Source organism: Leptopilina heterotoma, unplaced genomic scaffold (assembly GCF_015476425.1).
Source record: "Leptopilina heterotoma isolate Lh14 unplaced genomic scaffold, ASM1547642v1 Lhet_51, whole genome shotgun sequence".
In the NCBI taxonomy this organism is placed as follows: domain Eukaryota; kingdom Metazoa; phylum Arthropoda; class Insecta; order Hymenoptera; family Figitidae; genus Leptopilina; species Leptopilina heterotoma.
The window spans coordinates 4,513,867-4,539,123 of record NW_025111110.1 but is presented as its reverse complement, the minus strand read 5'-3'; the positions used below and the strand labels follow the sequence as shown (position 1 = coordinate 4,539,123).

Genomic DNA, 25,257 nt, shown 5'->3' with positions numbered 1-25,257 from the left:
TATTTATTATTATTATTATTATTATTATTATTATTATTATTATTATTATTATTATTATTATTATTATTATTATTATTTATTTGATGCAAATACGAAAATTATTGCTTTATCAAATACAATTTATTTGATTTAAATAAAAATTGTTTGATTCAAAAGTAAATGTAAAGAATACAATTTTTTTACTTTTTAGTTAATAAACGAATATATAAACAGTAACATTTTAAATTTGCTAATATACTAATTTTGTTTCTTATTTTCATTATTATTTATAAATTTTATTATTTCTTAATTTTTAAATTGTTTTTAAATTTTTTTATTATTTTTAAATTTCATTCTTTTAATGATCAATTAAATTTAATTTTAATCAGTGAAAGTATTTTATATTTTACTTTCACACAAATACAAGGGATTCGAAAAATAGATAAAAAATGTGAAAAAGAAAATTATTATTTGCTCAATGGTATAAGATAAGAAAAATATTAATTTTGCAAATTGAAAAATAAAAAAAAATTTATTTGAGGTATATACAATTATTTAAATTAGTTTTCACATTTGGAAGAAAAATTAAATTCTGAAAATCATATGTTTTTTGATCAAATATTCTCTTTGATTAAGTGTGCAATCCATTTGCTTTTGATGTAAGGTCTGACCAAAATTTTCCGTGACTACTGGCAAGTAGTAGATATAAAGTATCGATCATCTGGTTTCTAATTACACGAAGGCATTTCTATAATGTAATTTAATTTCGCAATTTTCGAATTTAAAATTTAAAATAATTTTTTTTTTGATTTTATTATAAGTAGTAGGAAAAAATAATTAAATTATTGACAAGGGAATATAATTTTAATTTTAATTTAATTTAGTATAATTTTAATAGAATTTTCCAAAAGAATTCAATAATTTTATTAAAAATTTTATTACAAAAAAAAATTTTAATAAAATTCTAAACAAACATTTAATTATTTCCATAAATAATTAAAATTTATTTATCACAGTAATTTAATTATATTTACAATTTTTTTATAAATGTCTTTTCAATAATTCAATTATTTTCATGAATAATAAAACTCATCACAGAATTTCAATTATTTTTAATATATTTTTAATTTCAATTCTATGGAAATTAGTTGAATTTTTTAATATTTGTATTTAATATTATTTCCAAAATTTTAACGCAATTCTTTGAAAGAAATCAATTATCTAGATAAATATCAAAATTTTTCCCAGAAATTCTATTGTTTTCAAGAATTTTAATAAAATTCTTTGCAAAAATTTAATTATTTTCATAAATAACAATATTAATCACGAGAATAAAATGATTTTTAAGAGTTAGAAAATTCTTTTCAGAAATTCAATTATTTTCAAAAATTAAAAAAAAATTCTCGTCATGATTTCAATAATCTTTATAAATAGCAAAAATCTTCGGTGAAATTCAATTATTTAAAAAATTTTTAATAAAGTTTAATCAAAAGTTTTAATCAAATTCGTTTTATAAATAATAAAAATTTCACAGGAATTCAATTATTTATAAATTTTTTTGCAATAATTTAATTATTTTTATAAATAACAATATTAATCACGAGAATAAAATGATTTTGAAGAGTTCAAAAATTCTTTTCAAAAATTCAATTATTTTCAAAAATTAAAAAAAAAATTCTCGTCATGATTTCAATTATTTTTATAAATTTGAAAAAATCTTCGTTGAAATTCAATTATTTAAACAAATTTTAATAAAATTCTACGCAAACAAATTTTTTTTTATAAATAATAAAAATTTCTCAAGATTTTAATTATTTACAAATTTTTTATAAATTTTTTCGCAATAATTCAATTATTTTTATAAATAATAAAACTGTTCTCGGTAATTTAATTATTTTCATAAATAATAAAACTCATTGCAGGATTTTAATTATTTTTGATAAAATTTTAATCGAATTCCTTGAAAAATGTAATTATTCTTAGAAATTTTATTAAAATTCGTCAAAAGAATTCAATTAATTAAAAATTTGTTGATAAAATAAAATAAAATTCTTTATTTTGAAAAATTTTAGAATATTTTATCGAAATTATTATAAAACATGAAGAAATCGATCATTCCGAGTTTGAATTTAAAATTTTTGAAAATCTTCATTTCTATGGAAAAATATTAATGATTAAATATTTTTTTAAAAAAGAAGTTATTGATTTTTTTCCAATTTTGCACATTAGTTTTTACATTAGAGTAATTTTGTATGAATGTATTTTTATAATTTCTTTTTGTTTAACAGTTATTAAAAGTTATTGATGTTTTCGAATAATTTTACAATTCAAGAAATTTGTAAATAAATGTAATAAAAAATACTTTTGAGTATATCTAATAATTTTCAGAGTGAATCAGAATATTCTTTAGAGTAAAGGAAAAAGTAAAAATTTTGTCTGGAAATCAGGGAAAAACAAAATTAAATATTTGTGGCAACCCTGGTAGGTCATATTAATTTATAACACAGTAAAAAAAAATTAATTAAATTACATATCGGAAAAAAATTTTCTTCTTCTTTCTTTTTCTGTAAAAAGACAAAGGTTTTTTTCTTCGAATATGTATCACCGAAAGAAAACTTGTGTTAATATTGGAGAAAGTAAATTCAATTCTGTTGTTGGACGAGTTATAAAGCAAAAAAAAAAAAAAATTAAAGCATTGACGACTAAAACGAGTTTCGAGTCTAGAAGATAAACGATACCACGCTTGAAAAGAGAACAAGCTTCGGCACTACTTTTAACATACAGACTTTCACCAAATACTTTTTATTACTTTTCTATATCCATTTTTTTTCGTTTTGTTTCTTTTTTCCTTCTTTTTTCGCAAAATGTGATCGCTAGTTTTCAACTTCTCGAATATATCCGTGGCTGTCTATCAATCGTACAGTTAAAAGTTTTTTTCCCTTGAATAATTTTCTTCTCAGGTTTTTTTTCCCTTTTTTTTTGAAAATCGTTTACATTACAGGAAAACGTATTTTTTTTGCAGATACGGAAATATATTGCTTCTCAAATTACACCTTCACCCTGTAATTTAATATTCAAGTTTCTCCATTAGTAAATTGACTTAATTGTGAAAAACAATCTGATTCTACGTTTCGAATAAAAAGAGATTGTAGTGTAATTTTTCATTCGTCATGTTCACGTGTTCGTGTGAATGAGTGTGAGTGAGTGAGGCAGTGAAAAAAGAATTTATTTTTATAGCTTTTGTAAATTTTTTAGATGAAACGCAAAAAAAATGAATAAAATAAATGAATAAAAAAATGAATAAAAAAGTGAATAAAAAGGAATGAATACAGAAAGGAAATTAATAAAAAAAAAATCATTTAGAGTTTGTAATTTATAAATTTTCAATTTTCTCTATTACAATTTTTATGAAATCGTCAAAATTAAAATCAGATAAAAAAATGCAATAAACGATAAATTAGTCAGTTTGCTGGAAATTAATTTCTTTTTTCGAAAATTAATATTAAAATTTTTCTTTCCTTTTTTTTCTTTTTTTTTGGAAAACTGAAATATTTAAAAGCATGGAAATTTATTCTTGCAGATAAATGTCATCCACATCAACAGTTTTTTTTTATCTTGGGTAATAAAAATGGAAAATTTTTAAATTTTAATCTTTGCTCACTGTTACAGCCGGTTTAGTGAACTGATTTGCATGAAAATTGAATGGCACGTGTGTGACATTACAATTTCGATTTAGTTTTAAGGATTTTAGGTATATCTGTGTTACTTCAAGATAAATTTAACAATTTTGTCAATGTTTTTATTTTTACTTTTTATATTCGATTAACAAAAGAGTAATTTTTTTATATTTTCCTATAAATAAATGCAATTTTTTTTCTTTTTAAATATTGTTAGATTGAGAAAATTTTTTTTAAAAAAATTTACAAAAAGGTAAAAACAAATTTTTTCCAAACAAAATTTTGAAACACATTTATGATTTGAATTTATTTTTTGGCATATTTTGCTTCTTAATAAATTTATAAATAATATTCTTGATGCTGAAATGAAAGTAAGAAAGTCGAGATATGACTAAAAAGCATAGAAATTTATAATGAACAGAAAGACAAAAGTTGAAAGTTCCCTTGACTTCAATTCATTATGAAGCACACACAAGTTTTGATCTGACTTTTAAGAAAAGTGAAAAGTTTGAAATAGGGAAATTGTCTAAAGTCATTAATAATGTACCGTTAAATATGGAAATATGTTCGAAAAAGTCCAAAAAAAAAAGAATGCGCTTTCTATTTTTTTAATTTTTTTTTTTCATTTGGAAAACAAAAATAATTGATTTCCAAGGCGGATATATAATTATTTCACCGTTGCACCAGCTGTCTGCAAAACTGAAATGGATTTGCTTTTCTCTAATATTTCTTTTCAAAAAATATATATAAGTTTCAATAAGTAATGCTTCTTCATAAAGGAGGAAATTTTTATATTTTGATTGAATATTGCAGGAAAAATAATATTGTGCAGAAAAAAAAATTTAAAAAGTTATTTTTAAAACAAGAAATATAAATTTCAAAATGTAAACGTACTTCAGAAAAAATATAAGAAAAAATAGTAAAATATTAAATATCTATTTTTAACATCGGAATTTATTTACTTATTTATTTATTAAAATAAATTGTTGTAGTAGATCTGGTGAGTTTTCAGCCTGACTGGAAAATCCCTAATCTACTGTCTCTATTATTAAAATATTTAAAATTATTTTTTCTGACTAAGACCATTTTATACTAGTGTTAATAATTTGTTAACAATTTTTTAATAATTCCATTTTCTTGATTAAAAAATAAAAGAAATATCTCACAAAAAAAAATTGTAGTTAAATAAAGATATGAATAAAAAGTTGAAACTATAATAAATGTAAAATCAGTAAAAGAAATAAATCTAAAAATTAAAATTAAAACCGAGCTCCAAACGAAAAATATTAAAGAGAAAAGGATTCAAAAATTGCAGACGAAAAAATTAGTTTCAAGTTCTAGAATTTTTACATTTAATTAGAACAGTTTCGTGTCTTTGAATATATATACACAAGATAAGATAAAGGGCTTACTCAACAGAAATTTCACAACTATACTTAACTTCCATCTCGGGTTCTCATCGTACAAAAGTTTTCCTTTGTGAAAAGCTACAAAAAAAAAAAGAAAAAGAAAAGTCTTTATCATATTGTTTCACAAGTTTGAAACCTTAAAAATATTTTATGCATAATGTAATATATCATTCGAGATATATAATTTTTTTCGCAAAAGAATAAAAAGAAAAAGAAAATATAACTTGATGCTTTATCATATGTGCTTTATGTAGAAAAACGCGTGTCTATACGAATATAATTTCATTATAAGTAGAAAATAATTGGATGCTTGCCCACTACCTCATATATTTTTTATAAAATATTCTCTGATCGATATAAAGTTCACATTTTGCCTCCTTTTTTTTTATTATGCTCTAAAATATTAATACAATTCACTTTAATAATGCTGAAAGCGTGTGAATATTTTTTATGTCAATTTCGATAAATTGTGCGAGACAAGTTTCTATGTGAAAATCTCTAATTAGGTTTTGAATAATGAATTGCAGAGGAGAATTCGGTCACATGCTCTCTCTATAGAATATATAAGATTAGAATTATTAACAGGATTTTGTTTATTTGTTGAGAAAGTTTTACATAAAAAGGAATTGTTATAAACCAGTGGATAATGTTACAAAATAGAACTTTATATTTTTACTAAATAATATAGAGGGAAATTTAGTTAAAACTACAAAACGAAAGGAAACAAAACAAAACTTTATGCAATTACATATGAAGTAAATTGAAATCGTTTTTCATCTACTAAATTCAGCAAATGGATTATAAAAAAAAAACTTTTTGTTTCTGGAATTATAATCATGGAAATATAAATTGTTTTATTGGACGAAAATTAAAGTTATATACTGTTATACTTATTTGTTTATAACAAGAATTTATTTAACGTTTCATTCCGGATAAAATTTTATTTATTATCTGATAAAATAATGAAACAGTTTTATTATTATAAAATAAAATAGTTTTATTATTATAAATAAAAATAATTTTATTATTATAATAAAGTAAAAAAAAAATTATTATTACTATTATAATAAAGCAATAAAAAACTATACAATACTTTTATTTTTACACAATACTAATAAAAATTTATTACAATAGTTTCATTTTTTGGCTGACTTGATTTCGCCTTTACTACTGGAATTATTTATTTTTTCATTACACTAGCAATTAAAGCGATTTGACCGACTGGAAATGTCTTTTTTGATACCGAAATTAAAACAGTTTAACTTATTTTGTCTGACTAAAATTAGAGCTTACTACTGAAATTAATTATTTCTGCGTTTACAAGAATTTTAAACGTTTTGTCCAAGTGGAAATGTGTTTTACTAGTTATTAAATTAAAACATTGTAAACTGTCATGGCTGACTAAAATTGCATCTTACTACTGATAACCAACTAGGACAATTTTTGTTAACCCCTTCACTGTCAGTGGGCTCTATAGAGCCATAAAAATGTCGTGCCCTGTATGTCCATGGGCTCTATAGGGCCATCGAAAAAAAAGACATTTAAAAGTTAACGAATATGGCTAAAAATCCTTACTCGGGGGTTTTCGGGGTCGCTGAATCCAAATCCGTTGTCGAAAAATCAAAATTCAAAATGGCGGCTTCAAAATGGCGCCCAAAAAAAATTTTTAAGTTAACGAATCTGTCTAAAAATACCTTAAAATGCCTACTCGGGGGTTTTCTAGATCGCTGATTCCAAATCCGTGGTCAAAAATTCAAAATTTAAAATAGCTGCTTTAAAAAAGCTAAAAAAAAATTTTTAAGTTAACGAATTCGTTAACTTTTTAATTTTTTTTGGTGGATATTTTGAAGCCGCCATTTTGAATTTTGGCTTTTCGACCACGGATTTTGAATCAGTGACCTCAAAAACATATAATATGACAATATCATGATTTTTAAAAAAAAAATTTTTTTTGAACACTTATGGCACAAAAACTTTATTTTCACTCGACTGTGAAGGGATTAAGAGCTTTCCGAGTGAATCTCACTTTACAACTGACAATAATTTAATAAGTTTAAAACAAATTTTTTTGGCTGACTAAAACTCATTTTTACTACTGATAAAAATCCACTCTACTATTGGATTACGAATTTGGATTATTTTTTAAAAAATTGTCAGAGTAAAACTCATTTTGCAAGTGGAAATTATGTATTAATTTTTAAAAAATTGTCTGACTGAAACTGACTTGTACTACTGTCGAAATTTGAATTTTACTGATAATTGAGAATTTAAATTATTTTTTTAAATTTGTCAGAGTGATTTTTAAGTTTTAACTCAGACGAGGATTGATTAGTAAAAATTTATTTATTTTCAGTTGTTAAATATTATTTTAGTTAGACAAAACAAATTTAAATTATTTTAATAATAGTGTCAATAGTTGAGGGATTTTTCAGTCAGACGAAAATAAGTTAAGTACAAAAATTATTTACAGTAGTGAAGTACATTTTTAGCCAGACAAACAAAATTTCTATTCCAATTATTATAGTTTTAGTAAATTTGGGATTTTTGAGTCAAGAGAGAATTTACTAGTAAGAAAATTATTATTAAAAGTAGTAAAATACTGTTTTAGTCAGACAAAATAAATTTGAGTTATTTTAATAAAGGTTTCAGAAGACTAAGGTTTTTTAAGTCAGACGAGGATTTCTTTACAATGAAATGATTATTTACAATACATAGTTAAATACACTTTTTGTCAGGCAATATAAATTTTAGTTATTTTAATAAAAGTAACAGTAGATTAGACACCTTCGAGTCAGACAGGTATTTATTAATGGGAAAAGTTAGTAGAATAGGTGTTTTTAAGTCTAACGAGGAAAAGTTAATAACAAAAATTATTCACAGTAGTAAAATACATTTTTAGTTAGCTAAAAAAATTTCAATTCTAATTATATTAGTTTCAGTAGATTTGGTGTTTTTCAGTCAAAAGAGAATTTATTAATAAAGAAATAATTATTACTAGTGTAGTAAATTACTTTTTTAGTCGGGCAAAATAAATTTCATTTTATTTTAATACTAATGTTAGTAGATTAAGAATACTTTGATTTTTATAAAAGAAAAAAATAATTTTCTTTTCTGCTGCCTTGAATTCGATTTTACTACTAGAATTAATTTTTTTTATCACAATAGGTTCTAAAACGTTTTCTTAGTCTGAAAATAACTATTTTAAATCGTATTTTTCCAATAGAAATATTATTTTAATTTGAAAAAACATTGTCTGACTGAAACTGACTTGTACTACTGATTAAATTTGAGCTTTACTATTATTTAAAATTAGTAGATTAGAGATTTTAAAGCCAGACGACGATTAGCTGTTTACAAAAATTGTCCACAGTAGTAGAATATATTTTTAGCCAGACAAACAAACTTTAATTCTAATTACAATAGTTTCAGTAGATTAGGGATTTTTTAGTCAGACGGTGATTGATTAGCAAAGATATAATTATATTCAGTAGTAAAATACATTTTTACTCAGACAAAAAAATATAAAAGTTTCAGCAGATTTAGGATTTTTGAATCAAAAGAATGTTTATTAGTATAGTAATAATTATATTTCGTCGTCTCGTTCGAATAGATTAATATGTAGTACCATCTTTCTGCCAAATCTGATCACACTTTTAAAGCTTTGAATAAATTTAAAAGGTTACACCGCGCTGCCGCGACTCTTCCGGTGGCGCTCTGTCCCCAAATCTCATTCCTTTTTTTTGTGAAATCTGTGATCACTGAAAAGATTTTTTATAGTGTGATAATTAGTGTTTTTTACTAATTATCAAGTGTTCTTTAACTAAAAAATGGAAGGAAATAGTGATAGTGTCTCCAGGGATAAAAGTGGAGAAAAATCTCGTAGTAAAATTAAAAATACAAGTCGAAAACGATCTTTGTCTCGAGAAGAGGTTATGTCACGGCGTGGTCGTCATTATTACGAGAGGAAAGATTCTAAAAAACCTAGAAATGAGGGACGCCACAGGAGCCGTTCGCCTAGAGATCGTACAAGAAGAGATTTTTCAATATCTAGAAGAAGTTACTCGTCCGATAGTGATTATGCGCTTGATGTTCGCAAACGCCGCCCGAGAGGTGCGTTCGAACATGGCCATTTTTCTGATCGAAGTCCGAGAGACTCGACAGACTCGAGAGAAGTTGATCGTAGCCCGAGAGGCTCGACAGATTCTAGAGATGCTGACCACAGTTCAGCTTATTCGAGAGACGATAATAAAAGCGAGACGTCGTTTGAAGAATTCGACAAACCAGGAGATGTCCAATTAAGTGATGAAGTTCGCGCTATATTAGGTGAAGATTCGAGTAATCGTGACAAGCCGAAGGGTAATATTCATAACGTTGTAATAAAGAATTGGACTACTGTTCTTAAAGAAGGTTTGCCTCAGTTAAGCGAAGATACATTAAAAAAGTACTCTCTACCCGAAAATTTCCCATCGTTAAAGCCGCCTGTAGTAAATTCCGAAATTAAGCGCAATATGACTGATAAAGCTAAAAAGAAAGATAATTTCCAAGTAAAAGCTCAGGAGAAGATAGGAGCTGCGATGCATGCGATTGGACTGGCCCTATCAAACGAGTTAAATCGAGGAAAGAGCATGGATGCAACTGCTGTGGCTTTTATGAGTGATGCAGGTCGAATATTGGCGGATGCTCATTATAATATTTCAATTACAAGGCGTGCTTTTATAACTCCTAATCTTAATAGATTAGTAGAAGATGTTACAGCGGGTCAGCCAATCGAATCTTTACTTTTCGGAGAAAAACTCTCGGAACGACTAAAAGCGGCACGTGAGGTAGAGAAAGACAGCAGATCTGTCATTAAATCATCCTCGAACGGGAGGAATGCCCCTATCAACAAGTTCGCCACTGACAAGCCGTATAGATTCCAACGTTTGCCTCAAACAAGCTCTGGTCAGACCACGTCTTCTAGACAGTTAAACTACAGAGGCCCATCCGGAGCAATAAGGGGGAACTACAGGAGTCGCCAGGATGGGCAGAAATACAGGAACCAGAGAGGTCGAGGTCGCCGGTAAATGTAAGTAAAGTGTCAGGTAGATTATCTCTGTTTTTTGACAAATGGCAAAAAATAACACAGGATAAATTCATTTTAAACACTATTCAGGGGTATAAAATTCCTTTTATTAAAGATGTGGTACAGGAAAATGTGCCGAAAACCCCTTCTCATTCAAAGGAAGAGTTTAAACAATTATCCGATGCAATAAATAAACTAGAATGTAAAGGTGCAGTGACTCGATGTAAACCGTGTAAAAATCAATTCCTTTCCTCATATTTTCTGGTGGATAAATCGAATGGCCAGAAAAGGTTTATTTTAAATGTCAAAAAATTGAATTTATTTATTAACCCACCTCACTTCAAGTTAGAAGATCAAAAACAGTAACGCGATTATTAACTAAAGATTGTTTCATGGCCTCTATCGATTTAAAGGACGGTTATTTTCATATATTAATAGCAAAGGAACATCGAAAATTTTTGAGATTTGAGTTTAATGGTAATTTGTACGAATTTATTTGTTTACCCTTTGGTCTTTGTACAGCACCCTTTTTATTTACAAAGATTACAAAACCGATTATTGAATGTTTAAGAAGCCAAGGTCTTTTATCAGTCCTATACCTAGACGATTTTCTTTTAATTTCAAAAACTAAGAATCAGTGCCTGCTTAATATTTCTAAAACTATAGAACTTTTAGAATCGCTCGGGTTTATTGTCAATAAAGAGAAATCGTGTCTAACTCCTTCAAAAACTTGCGAATACTTGGGTTTTATATGGAATAGTAATAATTTAACTGTCAAACTTCCCGATAGGAAAAAAGAAAAGATTTTAAAATTGACACAAGACTTTCGTAAAAAATCAAAATGTAGTATTAGAGCTTTTGCGCAATGCATAGGAGTTTTAGTCGCGGCATGCCCAGGTGTTCGATACGGCTGGTTATACACTAAACAAATGGAAAGAGCAAAGTTTCTTGCTTTAGAAATAGCAAACGGAAATTTTGAGGCTTCAGTGCATTTGTCAAGCAAGGTAAAATCGGAAATAGACTGGTGGATAAGTAAAATTTCAGGGTCCTTTAATTTAATTAGAGATTCCAAATTTCAACTAGAAATATTCTCGGATGCGTCGCTAACTGGGTGGGGTGCATGTTGCGGAGCACAAAAAACCCATGGTTGGTGGGACGTAGAAGACCGAAACCAAAGCATAAATTACCTGGAACTAAAAGCTGCTTTCTATTCGCTTAAGAGTCTCGCCTCAGATCATAGTTCTTGTCAAATTTTGATGCGCATTGATAACACTACAGCGATATCCTATATTAATAGAATGGGTAGGGTACAATTTTCTAATCTTCAAGACATCACGAAACAAATTTGGCAATGGTGCGAAAAGAGGGACATTTGGATCTTTGCCTCATACATTAAATCAAAAGATAATGTAGTTGCGGACAAAGAATCTCGAGTTCTCCCTCCAGAAACGGAGTGGGAATTAAACCATAGTGAGTTTAGAAAAATTGTAGATAAATTCGGAGTATTTGAAATTGATTTATTTGCAACCTGTTCTAATAATAAATGTCCTAAATTCGTTTCCTGGTTTCCCGATCCGGAATCAGTAGCTATTGATGCGATGACCATACCCTGGGGAAATACTTATTTTTATGCATTTCCCCCATTTTCTTTAATTTTAAGAGTCATAAAAAAGATTATTGAGGACAGAGCTGAAGGTGTTTTAGTGGTTCCTTTTTGGCCCACACAAGTGTGGTATCCGCTATTTGTAGATTTACTAATTGATAAACCTTTATTTCTAGGCCCTAGTCTAAATCTGCTTGCTTCTCCTTTTAGGAAAATTCACCCGATGGCAGAGAATCTTATCCTGGTGGCCGGGAAATTATGCGGCAAGCATTTTCTAGAAGAGGAATTCCGGAATCAGGATTAGACATTATGCTTGCTTCACTGTCGGAAAACACGATTAAACAATATGAAAAACCATTACGTTTATGGTGGGAGTATTGTTTTAAAAATAAGCTTTCAGTCTTCAATGTAGATTCAAAAGAGGTTTTACAATTTTTCTCAGAAGTCTTTAAAGATGTCGGAAGTTATGGGACTCTTAATTCATATAGGGCTGCTGTTTCCCTAATTTTATCAATAGATATTGGAAAAGATCCATTAATAAAGCGTTTTTTCAAAGGCGTAGCAAACTTGAAGCCACAGCGGGCTAGGTATGACTTTATATGGGACCCTCAGATTGTCATTGATTTTTTGAAAACTCAATTTCCACATGATCAGCTTAAATTAGAAGACTTAACCAAAAAATTGTTAATGTTAATAGCCTTAGTTACCGCACATCGAATGCAAACATTTGCTAAAATCAGTATTGATAATATTATAGTGTCGTCGGAATTCATTCAAATTAAAGTTCCAGAAAGAGTTAAAACTTCAAAGATTAATAAGCTTCAACCGTGTCTTGTATTACCGTTTTTTAAGGAACAACCCGAATTATGTGTTGCGTCGATCTTGCAAATGTATATAAAAAAGACTAAGGATCTCAGGGGCTCAAACAAAAATTTATTTATAACTTGTAGAAAACCGTTTAAACCAGCGACAACGCAAACTCTTGCAAGGTGGATAAGGAGTACTTTGGAAAAAAGTGGAGTAGATGTCTCCATTTTTAAGTCCCACAGTACTAGACACGCATCCACTTCCGCGGCTAATCTAAGGGGAATCGATCTAGAGACTATTCGCAAGACCGCAGGATGGTCAGAAAATTCAAGTGTCTTTGCCACTTTTTACAAGCGACCGATTTCTGATAAAGCGGCATATGCAAGAGCCCTAATTCAATCTTAAACTTAAGTTAAAACTTTTACTAATTTTTTCAATTTAAAAATTCTGTATTGCGTAGATTCACTAAATAAAGTTAAGTTGTGGAATCGCAATTACATATGTCTTTAAACATCTACATATTAATCTATTCGAACGAGACGACGAAATATAATTAACCGATTAAACGAACTTACCTGTAAGTGAAGTTCAATCGGAATTATATGAGTGGTCTCGTTCGAATAGATTACTCCCTCCCTTCCCTGTTTTATTTATTTTCTAAATAAAATAAAACCCATGAAATTGCGATTTATTTGCTTTAAAAATAATGAGATTTGGGGACAGAGCGCCACCGGAAGAGTCGCGGCAGCGCGGTGTAACCTTTTAAATTTATTCAAAGCTTTAAAAGTGTGATCAGATTTGGCAGAAAGATGGTACTACATATTAATCTATTCGAACGAGACCACTCATATAATTCCGATTGAACTTCACTTACAGGTAAGTTCGTTTAATCGGTTAATTTTTGACAATAGTAAAATACAGTTTAAGTCAGTAAAAATAAATATCAGTTATATTTTAAAAATAGTGTCTTTTTTAATACCTAAATTTTTAATTTTTGTAGTTTATTTTGTGGGACTAAAAATTAGATTTTACTACTGATTACTGACGAGGTCAATTTTTGTAAAGATCTGTCTAAGTGAGTGAATTTCACCTTACAACTGACAATCATTTAATAATTTGAAAACAAACTTGGCTGACTAAAACAGGATTTGTACTACCGAAAATTTCCAGTTTACTGCTGACTGCAAATTTACATTAGTTTTTAAAATTTTCCTAGGGTGAAACAGAAATTTAGTTCGTATGACTAAAACAGTATTTTACTGATACTGTTCTTAAAATAGCAGAAATTTTATTTTGTCTGACTAAAACAGTATAAACTAAAACAGACTAAACAGACTAAAACAGTAGTTATTATTTTTATATCAAATAATCCCCGTCTGACTGAAAAATCCTTACTCTACTACCTACTAAAATTTTTTCGGAAAAATTTGTTTTTATTAATATCAAAAAATGATAGTAAAACAAGAACTTCTTCTGTTCAAATTAACAATTAACTTATTAAACCCAAAACGAAGTTTTAATTCTTGAGAATTAATAACAACCACATGAGAGAGGGGTTAATAAATAATTGAATAACTTCATCAGCTAAATTGTTTGGTGCTCTTAACGTTTCATTACGAACTTAAAAAAAGGTATAGCCGCGTTAGTATCCGCTTGAGGAAAAGTACTGCTAAGCTCCCTTGCGCGTAGTTTCCCATTTCTGAAACGAGTACATTTTATGCTTTTCCTTTTTCTTCTTTCTAGTTCTTCTTTCTCTTCTTTTTCTTCTTCTTCTTCTTCTTCTTTTTCTCCTTCTTCTCTTTCTTATCCCTCTCTATTTTCTTTTTCTCTTTCTTCTTCCTTTCTTTCTTCTCTTTCTTTTTCCCCTACTTTTTCTTTCCTCTTCTTAACATTAGTATCCTGATGTTTATTTTGATGATTCGCCAAAGACTTTGTGTGGTATTTTTTATTTTTTTCTATTTTTCTACGATAATAAAACTCAGACAAATGTCTACTTGTAAATAAAGGAGAATATAAAATAAATTACTGTTTCTTTATTTAATAGATATTTTTATTTTACATAAACTGTATGCACATATAAATTTTCTCGAAAAGATCCCAACTATGCATTTACATAATATTAAAAAATTCATCCCCTCCAAGGAGGAAAAAATGAAGGAAGAAAAATAAATTTTAATAATCCAGAAAAGCTTTTTGATTTTTCCTTTTCTCTTTCTCTGAGAACTCGAAAGCTCTGTAATAGAAATTCTCTCGTATAATGTTTGTTTCTACCAGAGAAACTGGAAAAATAGAAAAACATTGTATTTTATTAATATATTTTTTTGAAGTTGTTTTTTTTTTTTTTTGCTTTTCCTTGCTTTTATATCTATTGTGAAAGTATAAATAATATTTTTAAAAAAGATGATTTTCTTTAAATTGAAAAAGTTCATTTTCTCTCTTATGTGTGGTAGCAATTTATTAGTAAGAACTATTTATTAATTTTAAAAAGGTATTTTTAAGTCAGACGAGGATTTTTTTTACTAAAAAACACCAAATCTACTGAAACTAATATAATTAGAATTTAAATTTTTTTTGGCTAACTAAAAATGTATTTTACTACTGTGAATAATTTTTATTATTAATTTTTTCTCGTCTGACTTAAAAACCCCTATTCTACTAACTTTTCCCATTAATAAATACCTGTCTGACTCGAAGGTGTCTAATCTACTGTTACTTTTATTAAAATAACTAAAATTTATATTGCCTGACAAAAAGTGTATTTAACTATGTATTGTAAATAATCATTTCATTGTAAAGAAATCCTCGTCTGCCTTAAAAAACCTTAGTCTTCTGAAACCTTTATTAAAATAACTCAAATTTATTTTGTCTGACTAAAACAGTATTTTACTATTGTTATTAATAATTTCCTTGCTAGCAAATTCACTTTTGACTTAAAAATCACAAATTTACTGAAACTATTATAATTGGAATAGAAATTTTGTTTGTCTGACTAAAAATGTAGTTTACTACTGTAAATAATTTTTGTACTTAACTTATCATTGTCTGACTGAAAAATCTCTGAACTATTCTGACACTATTATTAAAATAATTCAAATTTCTTTTGTCTAACTAAAATAATATTTAACGACTGAAAATAATTATATTTTTTACTAATCAATCCTCGTCTGAGTTAAAAATCACTCTGACAAATTTAAAAAAATAATTTAAATTCGAAATTATCAGTAAAATTCAAATTTCGACAGTAGTACAAGTCAGTTTCAGTCAGACAATTTTTTAAAAATTAATACATAATTTCCACTTGCAAAATGAGTTTTACTCTGACAATTTTTTAAAAAATAATCCAAATTCGTAATCTGATAGTAGAGTGGATTTTCATCAGTAGTACAAATCAGTTTTAGTCAGCCAAAAAAATTTGTTTTAAACTTATTAAATTATTGTCAGTTGTGAAGCGATGTTGTTCCATTATACCGTCGTGCCCTCCGGGTTGCCTGGACGTTGGGGTTCGAGGGGATGGATCTGGTGTCGTTTTGGGATGCTCTGATAATGTGGGGACCTATCAGGGTCCTTGGCTCGGCACATCTTACAATAAGTGAGGGAAATTCGTGAAAGAGCGGGAGGCTAGCGTCGGTTCACAGAAGCGTGGATCAAGTTAATTGACCATCGCCCTGGGAACTGACGGCTGAATCCGCTCTACGAATTCAAGTGCACGCCAAGGACGCTGATGGTAAGTTCATATCGTTTTTTCAATTATGTAAAATCACAAATATTAGTTTGGATATTTATAGTTTTTTTTGTACATGAAATTTCGTAGTGTGGCGATTTATAGTGGGCGGATTTAAATTGATGAAAGGCAGAGCATCTCGAGAGCGATCTAGACTTCGTCCCTTGGTACCAGGTTGCAGAGGATGGAGTGAGACTCCATAAGAGTGGATAAGAGTGACTTTCACCTCATTAACTGAAACCAGCGTGCGACTCGAGGGCGCGGCGGGGTTTTGGATGAAGCAACGGACGCTAACTGCTCAAGTCTTGCCTGATAAGTAAAGTTTTATGTTCTCATGTGTGAATGAATGTTAATTAATACGTCTCTCCCAGGGCGATTTTTTTTTATACATGAATATACCGATAAAATTATCAATAAGGATAATATCCCTTATATTATATTTGACAATCTGTGATTAACTCATTTCCAGATTTATTTATTGTGACTCGATAATTTTTATATAAAATTGATGGTATAATTATCTAATTTTTAGTTGTATATTCATTTTATATGTTTTCCTCATTTTAATTATAACATTATTTATTTCTCATTGATGGATATGTAATTTTGATAATTATTCAATGCCAAAAAATTATTTTATGATTCAAGTTAATTTTTATTATAAATTCTGAGTTCTGTAAAGTATTAAAATTGTTACATTTGGCGCCCCGAACAGGGACCCGACGTTGTGTGTCCTCTAAATTGTTTTTATATTGTATTCATTTTGTCGTGTGAATGATTGTGTAATTTTTGTTGTTGTATTGATGTCCATACGCTCTCCGGTAAGAACAAGGTCGCATTTGAAAAGAGTAATATCGACGCCGTTGAGTAGTAAACGAATAAATAAACGTGGTAGATTTTCGCAAATTAAAAATATGACTCCGAATCCAGAAAAGGAAAAAGAATCGGTCAAGTTGCAACATGCTCAACAACAAATTGATAAGTTAAATAATGACTTATTACAATTACAGCACAGTCATAGATTACAAATTGATCAATATAGTGTAGAAATAAATAATTTACGATTGTTAACTAAAACTCAAAATGATCAATTGCAGGCTATTCGAAAACAACTCGCTGAAGTGCCGGTAAATAATAATAATCAACAATTTTTTCAAACCTTGATTGACGGAATGCGCGCAATTCATATTGAAGTTAAACCGCCTAAATTTCGTGAAGCTCAAAATCCTCAAGTTTTTATTGAAAAGTTGGATAAATATTTTAAGATTAAACATATTTCTCTTAATGAACGGTTAGAATATCTGGACGATGTTTTTGACGGAAACGAAAAATTGTGGTTCGAAACGCAAACGTTCGCTGATTATGCTAATTTTAAAAAAAAATTTATTGACGAATTTTATTCTGTAGCCGTTCGAGTGAGAATTAAGTCGGAGTGGCATAAAAGAAAGTTTGATCCTTCGAAAGATCAACTTAATTCATATTTTCTCAATCAAGTTAAAGACGCGCAATATTTTACACCGAAGATGGAAAATTATGAACTCCACTATACGATCATACAGCAGTTACCTATGCGAATTCGAGAAATTTTGTCGGCTGTGGATTTTGCGGATTTTGAAAAAATATGTCAAGTGTTGTCACAATTAGATGTAACATTTCGTGATAAGCAGGAGAGTTCTAAAAGGGGGCCCCTCTTTCATGGCGATAGAACCGAGGAGAAGAGAGGTGAGTCGCGTGGGAATCAGTCTCGAGGGGGGGATGGAAGACCGATGCAAGGTGGGAGTCAGCAGCAGAGTAACAATCGGGGAAACTTCCCTGCAAAGGTGGTGACATCGAATATTGGTATGAGTCCCGGCCGGGCTGAGTCGAATAGTCATTACTTTACTCATTTCAATGCAGAGGAGGAGAAGATCTCTCTCCCAAATTTGTCAATTCCCCCTCCGACATGGTGTAAATATGGTGGTCAGGGTGCCGATGGAGAAGATTTTGATAGCGCAATGGAAAATAATATCTCTAACGTGGAATTGTCGCGGTGTTACGATTATCATGACTTTGATAGTTTGAGTAGGGATCTCCTGGGTGGGGAGTCAGAGAAGGTAACTCCTTCGTGTCATATTCCCCTCTGCCCACGGGTTACCCTCTCCATTTTCTCTGTCCCCATGAAGGCACTCGTGGACACGGGTAGCCAGATTACCGCGATTTCTGAGTCATATTATGCTTATTTGAAACAACATGGGAAGTTCTTCATTCTGCCTGTAACTAATATTAGATTATTTACTGCAATTGGTAAGAAGCCGACGGTTGTTAAAAAACAAGTCGCATGTGACGTCAGGATAGATGGAAAAAAGATTTCATCTCAATTTTTAGTGGTTCCTAATTTGTCGAATGATATGATAATAGGTAATGATTGGTTATTAAAAAATCGAGTGGTAATTGATTATGATAAATTGGGAATAATAGTCGATGGTATTGAATTGAACAATTCAGTAACTCATTTTGGAAATAGAGTGGAAAAACATGCCGATAATAAAAGTGACGATCCGATAATGTATATTCAGGTGTTAGAGGCTTGTGATGTGGGTTGGGATTTTGGTATGACGCTAGGTGGGGAGATCGGTGGTGAGACTAATGGTGGGGATCAGATCATGGGGAATTCACGCGCCAGTAAGACCGATGACGAATCTCTGTCTGTCATAGATACGAGCCGTGTAAAAGAAACTTCAGTGCAGGAACTAGCAAATAATGTAAATAAAGAACACGTAGTAATTAAAAAGCATCGTGAAAATATTTATGAATATGATCAGGAAATAGATCCAAATTTTGTTGATTTTATTGATGCTGGGGAGTATAATAAGGATTATTCGAGAGAGATAGAATCATTTAAGGAAATTGGAATCTGTCAGGAAGGATATATAAGTCGAATCGATGTGGGAAATACTTTTTTGAGAGACGTTGAAGTTATCGCTTCTGAGATTCCGGGGATCACTGATCGTGAAAGAGAGGTTTTTGCACAAGTAATGTCCAAATTTGAGTATTTATTTTCCGAAAAAAATTGTGGTGCAAAAGTCACTCCCTACCAAATTCGTGTTAAGCCCCATAAAGTACCTGTGTTTAAAACATATTCAATTCCGATAGCTCATCGAAAAAAAGTAAGTTGTAAAATACAAAAAATGTTAGAAGCACGCGTCATTGAGAAATGTAATGTTTCTTATTGCAACCCAATACGTATAGTCATCAAAAGTGATGGAACGGTACGTATTTGCTTGGATGCTCGATTTATTAATGTAATAATCGAATCGGATCACGAGGCTCCGCCTTTGGTTTATGAATTATTACAGAAATTTCAGGGTATTAGTTACTTGTCGACTACTGATTTGGCAACAGGGTACTGGCAGATACCACTGCATCCAGATAGTCGCAAGTACACTGCGTTTCTGTATGATTCTCAGATGTACCAGTTCTGCAGGCTGCCATTTGGCCTAAAGACGGCTGGTTCCGTGTTTATTCGATCGCTGCATGAAGTTCTAGGGAATCAATTTGAAGAAACTTTGACTATTTATATTGACGATTTTTTAATTACAACTAAGGGAAATTTTTATAATCATATTTATGAAATTGAAAAAATTTTTACAGTGTTACAAGAAAATAATTTTACTCTGAATTTGGATAAATCTTTGTTTGGTAAAAAAGAGGTTAAATTTTTGGGGCACGAGCTGTCCGTGGATGGGGTTAAACCGAGACAAGATAAACTCGAATTAATTCAAAAATTTGAAAAACCGCGAAATCGAACAGAATTGCAAAGGTTCATAGGAATGTGCACCTATTACCGCCAGTTTACAGTCAAACATGCCATTTTATTGGAACCCTTCAGGTCTTTATTAAAAGAAAAAAATTTTTGGGATTGGACTCCGCAACATGATCGGGCGTTCGAAAATATGAAGTTGGCCTTTATAAATTGCGTTCAACTGGATCATTATTTGCCTGGTAAGCAATTTCGACTACAAACCGATGCGTCCGATTTGGGGATTTCTGGCATTTTATATCAGGTGGATGATCTAAATGAATTTAGGGTGGTGGCGCTGGTGAGTCGTTGTTTGGCGGAGGCGGAGTTACACTATACAACGACGGAAAAGGAGCTGCTAGCTATAGTATATGCTGTTATGAAACTTAGAATTTATTTGCTAGGAACGAGATTTGTGATTATCACCGATCACAAAGGGTTAACGTTTCTAAATTCCACTCCTTATCTTAATTCCCGTCTTATCAGATGGAGTTTGCTGCTCCAGCAATACGATTTTGAGGTGGAATATTGTAAAGGTAGCGATAACGTGGTGGCAGACTTCTTTAGTCGGAATCCAAGAGGGAAGTTTGAATCCGTGGTGCAGGAGGGGTTGTCGATCGATGTTTTGCATGTTGAATCTCAGGGGGTTGAATTGAATGGTTGCTCCGGGTTGACCTTGACCAGTGATCTTACTCATGATCTAAAAAATCTAGAAACTCTGCAAAGGGAAGATGAGAATATCCGCTCAATTATTCAGAAAGTTAAAAATAGAGAATTATCTCGATTTTTTGTCGTGGAAGAACAGATTTTATTTCGCTTCGATCAGACGTTGAAGGCATGGCAGATTGTCATACCTGAGGTACTCACGAGAAGGATCGTTGACTGTATTCATACGAAATTAGGACATCCAGGGGTGTTTAAAACTGGAGCGTATATTCGTCAATACTATTATTGGAAAGCTATGAATGCGGAAATTAAAAAATTGGTAACATCTTGTGATTTATGTCAGCGAGTAAAGATCAATAACACGAATATGTCGAGTGTGTATCGGATGGTATATTCGTCGGAACCGCAGGATCTTGTCTGTGTGGATTTTTTTGGGCCACTGCCAAGGTCAACAGGGGGGATGGAGTACATCTTTGTTGTACTAGATGTATTCTCTAAATACGTGAGGCTTTTTCCGATTAAAAGGGAGACCACAGATACTGTCTTGAGAAAACTTTTCCAATCATATTTTCCGGATATGGGTTATCCAAAAAGAATCCTGTCGGATCACGGGTCCCAATTCACATCGCCTAAATGGGGACAGAGGTTGCGTGAGGTTGGAATTAAGGTTATATTCTCGTCGATTCGTCATCCCCAGGGGAATCCCGTTGAACGCGTAATGAGAGAAATAGGGCGCCTTTTTAGAACTCTGTGCGCGGATAAGCATACGAGATGGGCGCGTTGCGTATCGGATATTGAGTTTTTTTTGAATTCGACTACTCACATGAGTACGGGATTTTGTCCTCTCGAATTACATTTTGGGAAAAAACCGAAGGATCAGATTTTCGATATTGTTAAATTTCCAGAAGGTGATAATTTGTCGGGAGAAGCAAAAATTGTATTGGCTAGGGAACGATTAAAAAAAAGTTTCGAGCGTCGAGCAAAAACACAGAAATCGACGTCAAGAATATCGTTGCAGGTGGGTGACCTTGTATTATTACAAGTACCAAAGCAATCTGATGCTTTGAAAAAAGTAACCAGCAAATTCTTCCACATATTTTATGGTCCTTATGAAATATTGCGAGATTTTAACAACGGATCATTTGAACTTGGGGATCATAAAAATAGAAATCGCATAATTGGTATATATCATCAAATTAATTTAAAAAAATATATCAAAAATGAATATTTGTAAAAATAATCAAATTGCTGGCACTTCGAACGGTATGCGAAATTATAAACATCACTACCAAAAAGAAATAAAAAAATCAAATATTCTCTTTTATGTTTTTCTTTATAATCTATTATAAAAAAAGAATAAATAAATAAATAAATAATAATAATAACTATAAAATATAAAATGGTTAGTGTCATTTCATTGGATTGAGGAAACTTGACCTTTTCTTTCTTTTAACACTCAGAAATAAGAAATTGTGGGCATCGGTTAATTGTAACTGGATTCATATGATATTTGGAATGCATATTCGTTGTATAATAATTGATGTATGAGAATGCTTAATTTGTATAATGAGTATCATCAGGAAATGTTATAGAATGAGTTATTTTATTGTCGACGCTGATGTGATATGATTTTGTAAATAGTGAAAAGAAATGGGGAGGAGGAGATGTCAATTTGGTAATTGATCTTGCATATTATATGAAATTGTAATCGTCGTAAAGAAATGTGTGTATATTTAGTATCTCTGTATCATTGCATTATAAAGAGCTAGGGGGAGAATGAAGCGATGTTGTTCCATTATACCGTCGTGCCCTCCGGGTTGCCTGGACGTTGGGGTTCGAGGGGATGGATCTGGTGTCGTTTTGGGATGCTCTGATAATGTGGGGACCTATCAGGGTCCTTGGCTCGGCACATCTTACAATAAGTGAGGGAAATTCGTGAAAGAGCGGGAGGCTAGCGTCGGTTCACAGAAGCGTGGATCAAGTTAATTGACCATCGCCCTGGGAACTGACGGCTGAATCCGCTCTACGAATTCAAGTGCACGCCAAGGACGCTGATGGTAAGTTCATATCGTTTTTTCAATTATGTAAAATCACAAATATTAGTTTGGATATTTATAGTTTTTTTTGTACATGAAATTTCGTAGTGTGGCGATTTATAGTGGGCGGATTTAAATTGATGAAAGGCAGAGCATCTCGAGAGCGATCTAGACTTCGTCCCTTGGTACCAGGTTGCAGAGGATGGAGTGAGACTCCATAAGAGTGGATAAGAGTGACTTTCACCTCATTAACTGAAACCAGCGTGCGACTCGAGGGCGCGGCGGGGTTTTGGATGAAGCAACGGACGCTAACTGCTCAAGTCTTGCCTGATAAGTAAAGTTTTATGTTCTCATGTGTGAATGAATGTTAATTAATACGTCTCTCCCAGGGCGATTTTTTTTATACATGAATATACCGATAAAATTATCAATAAGGATAATATCCCTTATATTATATTTGACAATCTGTGATTAACTCATTTCCAGATTTATTTATTGTGACTCGATAATTTTTATATAAAATTGATGGTATAATTATCTAATTTTTAGTTGTATATTCATTTTATATGTTTTCCTCATTTTAATTATAACATTATTTATTTCTCATTGATGGATATGTAATTTTGATAATTATTCAATGCCAAAAAATTATTTTATGATTCAAGTTAATTTTTATTATAAATTCTGAGTTCTGTAAAGTATTAAAATTGTTACAGTTGTAAAGTGAGATTCACTCGGAAAGCTCTTAACAAAAATTGTCCTAGTTGGTAATCAGTAGTAAGATGAAATTTTAGTCAGCCATGAGAGTTTACAATGTTTTAATTTAATAACTAGTAAAGCACATTCCCACTTGGATAAAACGTTTAAAATTCTTGTAAACGCAGAAATAATTAATTTCAGTAGTAAGCTCTAATTTTAGTCAGACAAAAAAATAAGTTACACTGTTTTAATTTCGGTATCAAAAAAGACATTTCCAGTCGGTCAAATCGCTTTAATTATGCTAGTGTAATGAAAAAATAAATAATTCCAGCAGTAAAGGCGAAATCAAGTCAGCTAAAAAATGAAACTATTGTAATAAATTTTTATTAGTATTGTGTAAAAATAAAAGTATTGTATAGTTTTTTATTGCTTTATTATAATAGTAATAATAATTTTTTTTTTTACTTTATTATAATAATAAAATTATTTTTATTTATAATAATAAAACTATTTTATTTTATAATAATAAAACTGTTTCATTATTTTATCAGATAATAAATAAAATTTTATCCGGAATAAAACGTTAAATAAATTCTTGTTATAAACAAATAAGTATAACAGTATATAACTTTAATTTCGGTAACAAAAAAGGCATTTCCGGTCTTATGTGTGGTAGCAATTTATTAGTTCGAACCATTGGTTGGGAATATATATTTATATATAAAATATTGAATTACTAAATTTTTATTAACAGGAACAATTGATTCGAATTCACTATTTTTCGAAGAATATCAAATTGAGACAAAAAAGGAATCAAAAATGTTCCAAACAACATTTTTGATTCCTTTTTTGTCTCAATTTGATATTCTTCGAAAAAAAAAAATTTTACTACAATATATAATTGATATCTATTTTATTATTATATACTATTTTTTAAAAATAAATAATTAAATAAATAATAAATAAATAATAAAATTTGTAAATTACAAAAATGAAATACAAATAAAAAAATTTTCCATTACTTATTAATTTTCTTTTAAAAAGTAAAAGATTGGAGTAATATTTTTAAGAAGTATTTTTTTTATATACACTTAAGGTTTATTGAATTTTTTATATATTTAAGTGGATTACATGTGAAAAATATGACGATATTAGTGAGGATTTTACAGTTAGCGAGCAGAAAACTTGGCAAAACGGCTTCACGTGAAAACACCGTGAATATATATATATATATAAAAAGAGAGAGAGAGAAAGAGGGAGAATTCCCCAATGGAGCATTAAAACCCAAGAGCGCGATAGTTCGTTGGGTATAAGGAACGTGGAAGACATATAGGCAGTATCCCGGCAAATCTTTTCTTTAGAAGATTACCAGGAAAGGAATTCAACGAAACGAATTCTGTGCGCGGGTCCACATATATATACTTACATATTCGCGGACTAGCAAAACTTGTAATAAAGGGAAAAATATATTAGATCCATCCGTCCATAACCACAAAGATACATGTACAAGAGATATAATTTTTGAAACATGTTTCTTCTCATGGAACCAGAAGTTCAACATGAAAGCCAGTTTCAAAAGAAAATTTTCATATTATTCCTTTGCTTTATTTTCTCTCTTTTTTAAATACACATATCAGACAAAATTAGAAAGGGGAAAATATTCTAAACGAATATATAGGATGGAAAATTCGGTGGAAAATGAAATTGTGAGAGAAATTTAAATAGGAGTGGGTCAATATTTGTTCAAGGAGTTATTTTAGTAATATTTTTGAGTAAACTTTGGTTCTCGTTCGATTTGAATTTTGCGCCAAAAAAGAATC

At 30.0% G+C, this 25,257-nt stretch overlaps 2 protein-coding genes across 3 annotated transcripts in view; both read left to right on the top strand.

The window, feature by feature from the left end:
- The window catches only part of LOC122507724 (5-hydroxytryptamine receptor 2C-like), a 196,096-nt gene that overhangs the window by 61,701 nt on the left and 109,138 nt on the right, over positions 1 to 25,257 (top strand). The gene's annotated exons all lie outside the window — the stretch shown is intronic.
- LOC122507725 (cactin-like) lies at positions 8,860 to 12,061 on the top strand. Its single transcript, XM_043620588.1, has 2 exons — positions 8,860 to 10,130; positions 11,941 to 12,061. The coding sequence occupies exon 1, from the start codon at positions 8,893 to 8,895 to the stop codon at positions 10,126 to 10,128; it is 1,236 nt and encodes a 411-aa protein (XP_043476523.1). The 5' UTR covers positions 8,860 to 8,892; the 3' UTR covers positions 10,129 to 10,130; positions 11,941 to 12,061.

What these genes read in the sequence shown, in the direction of transcription:
- LOC122507725 (XM_043620588.1), top strand. Translation starts at nt 8,893, where the DNA reads ATGGAAGGAAATAGTGATAGTGTCTCCAGGGATAAAAGTGGAGAAAAA.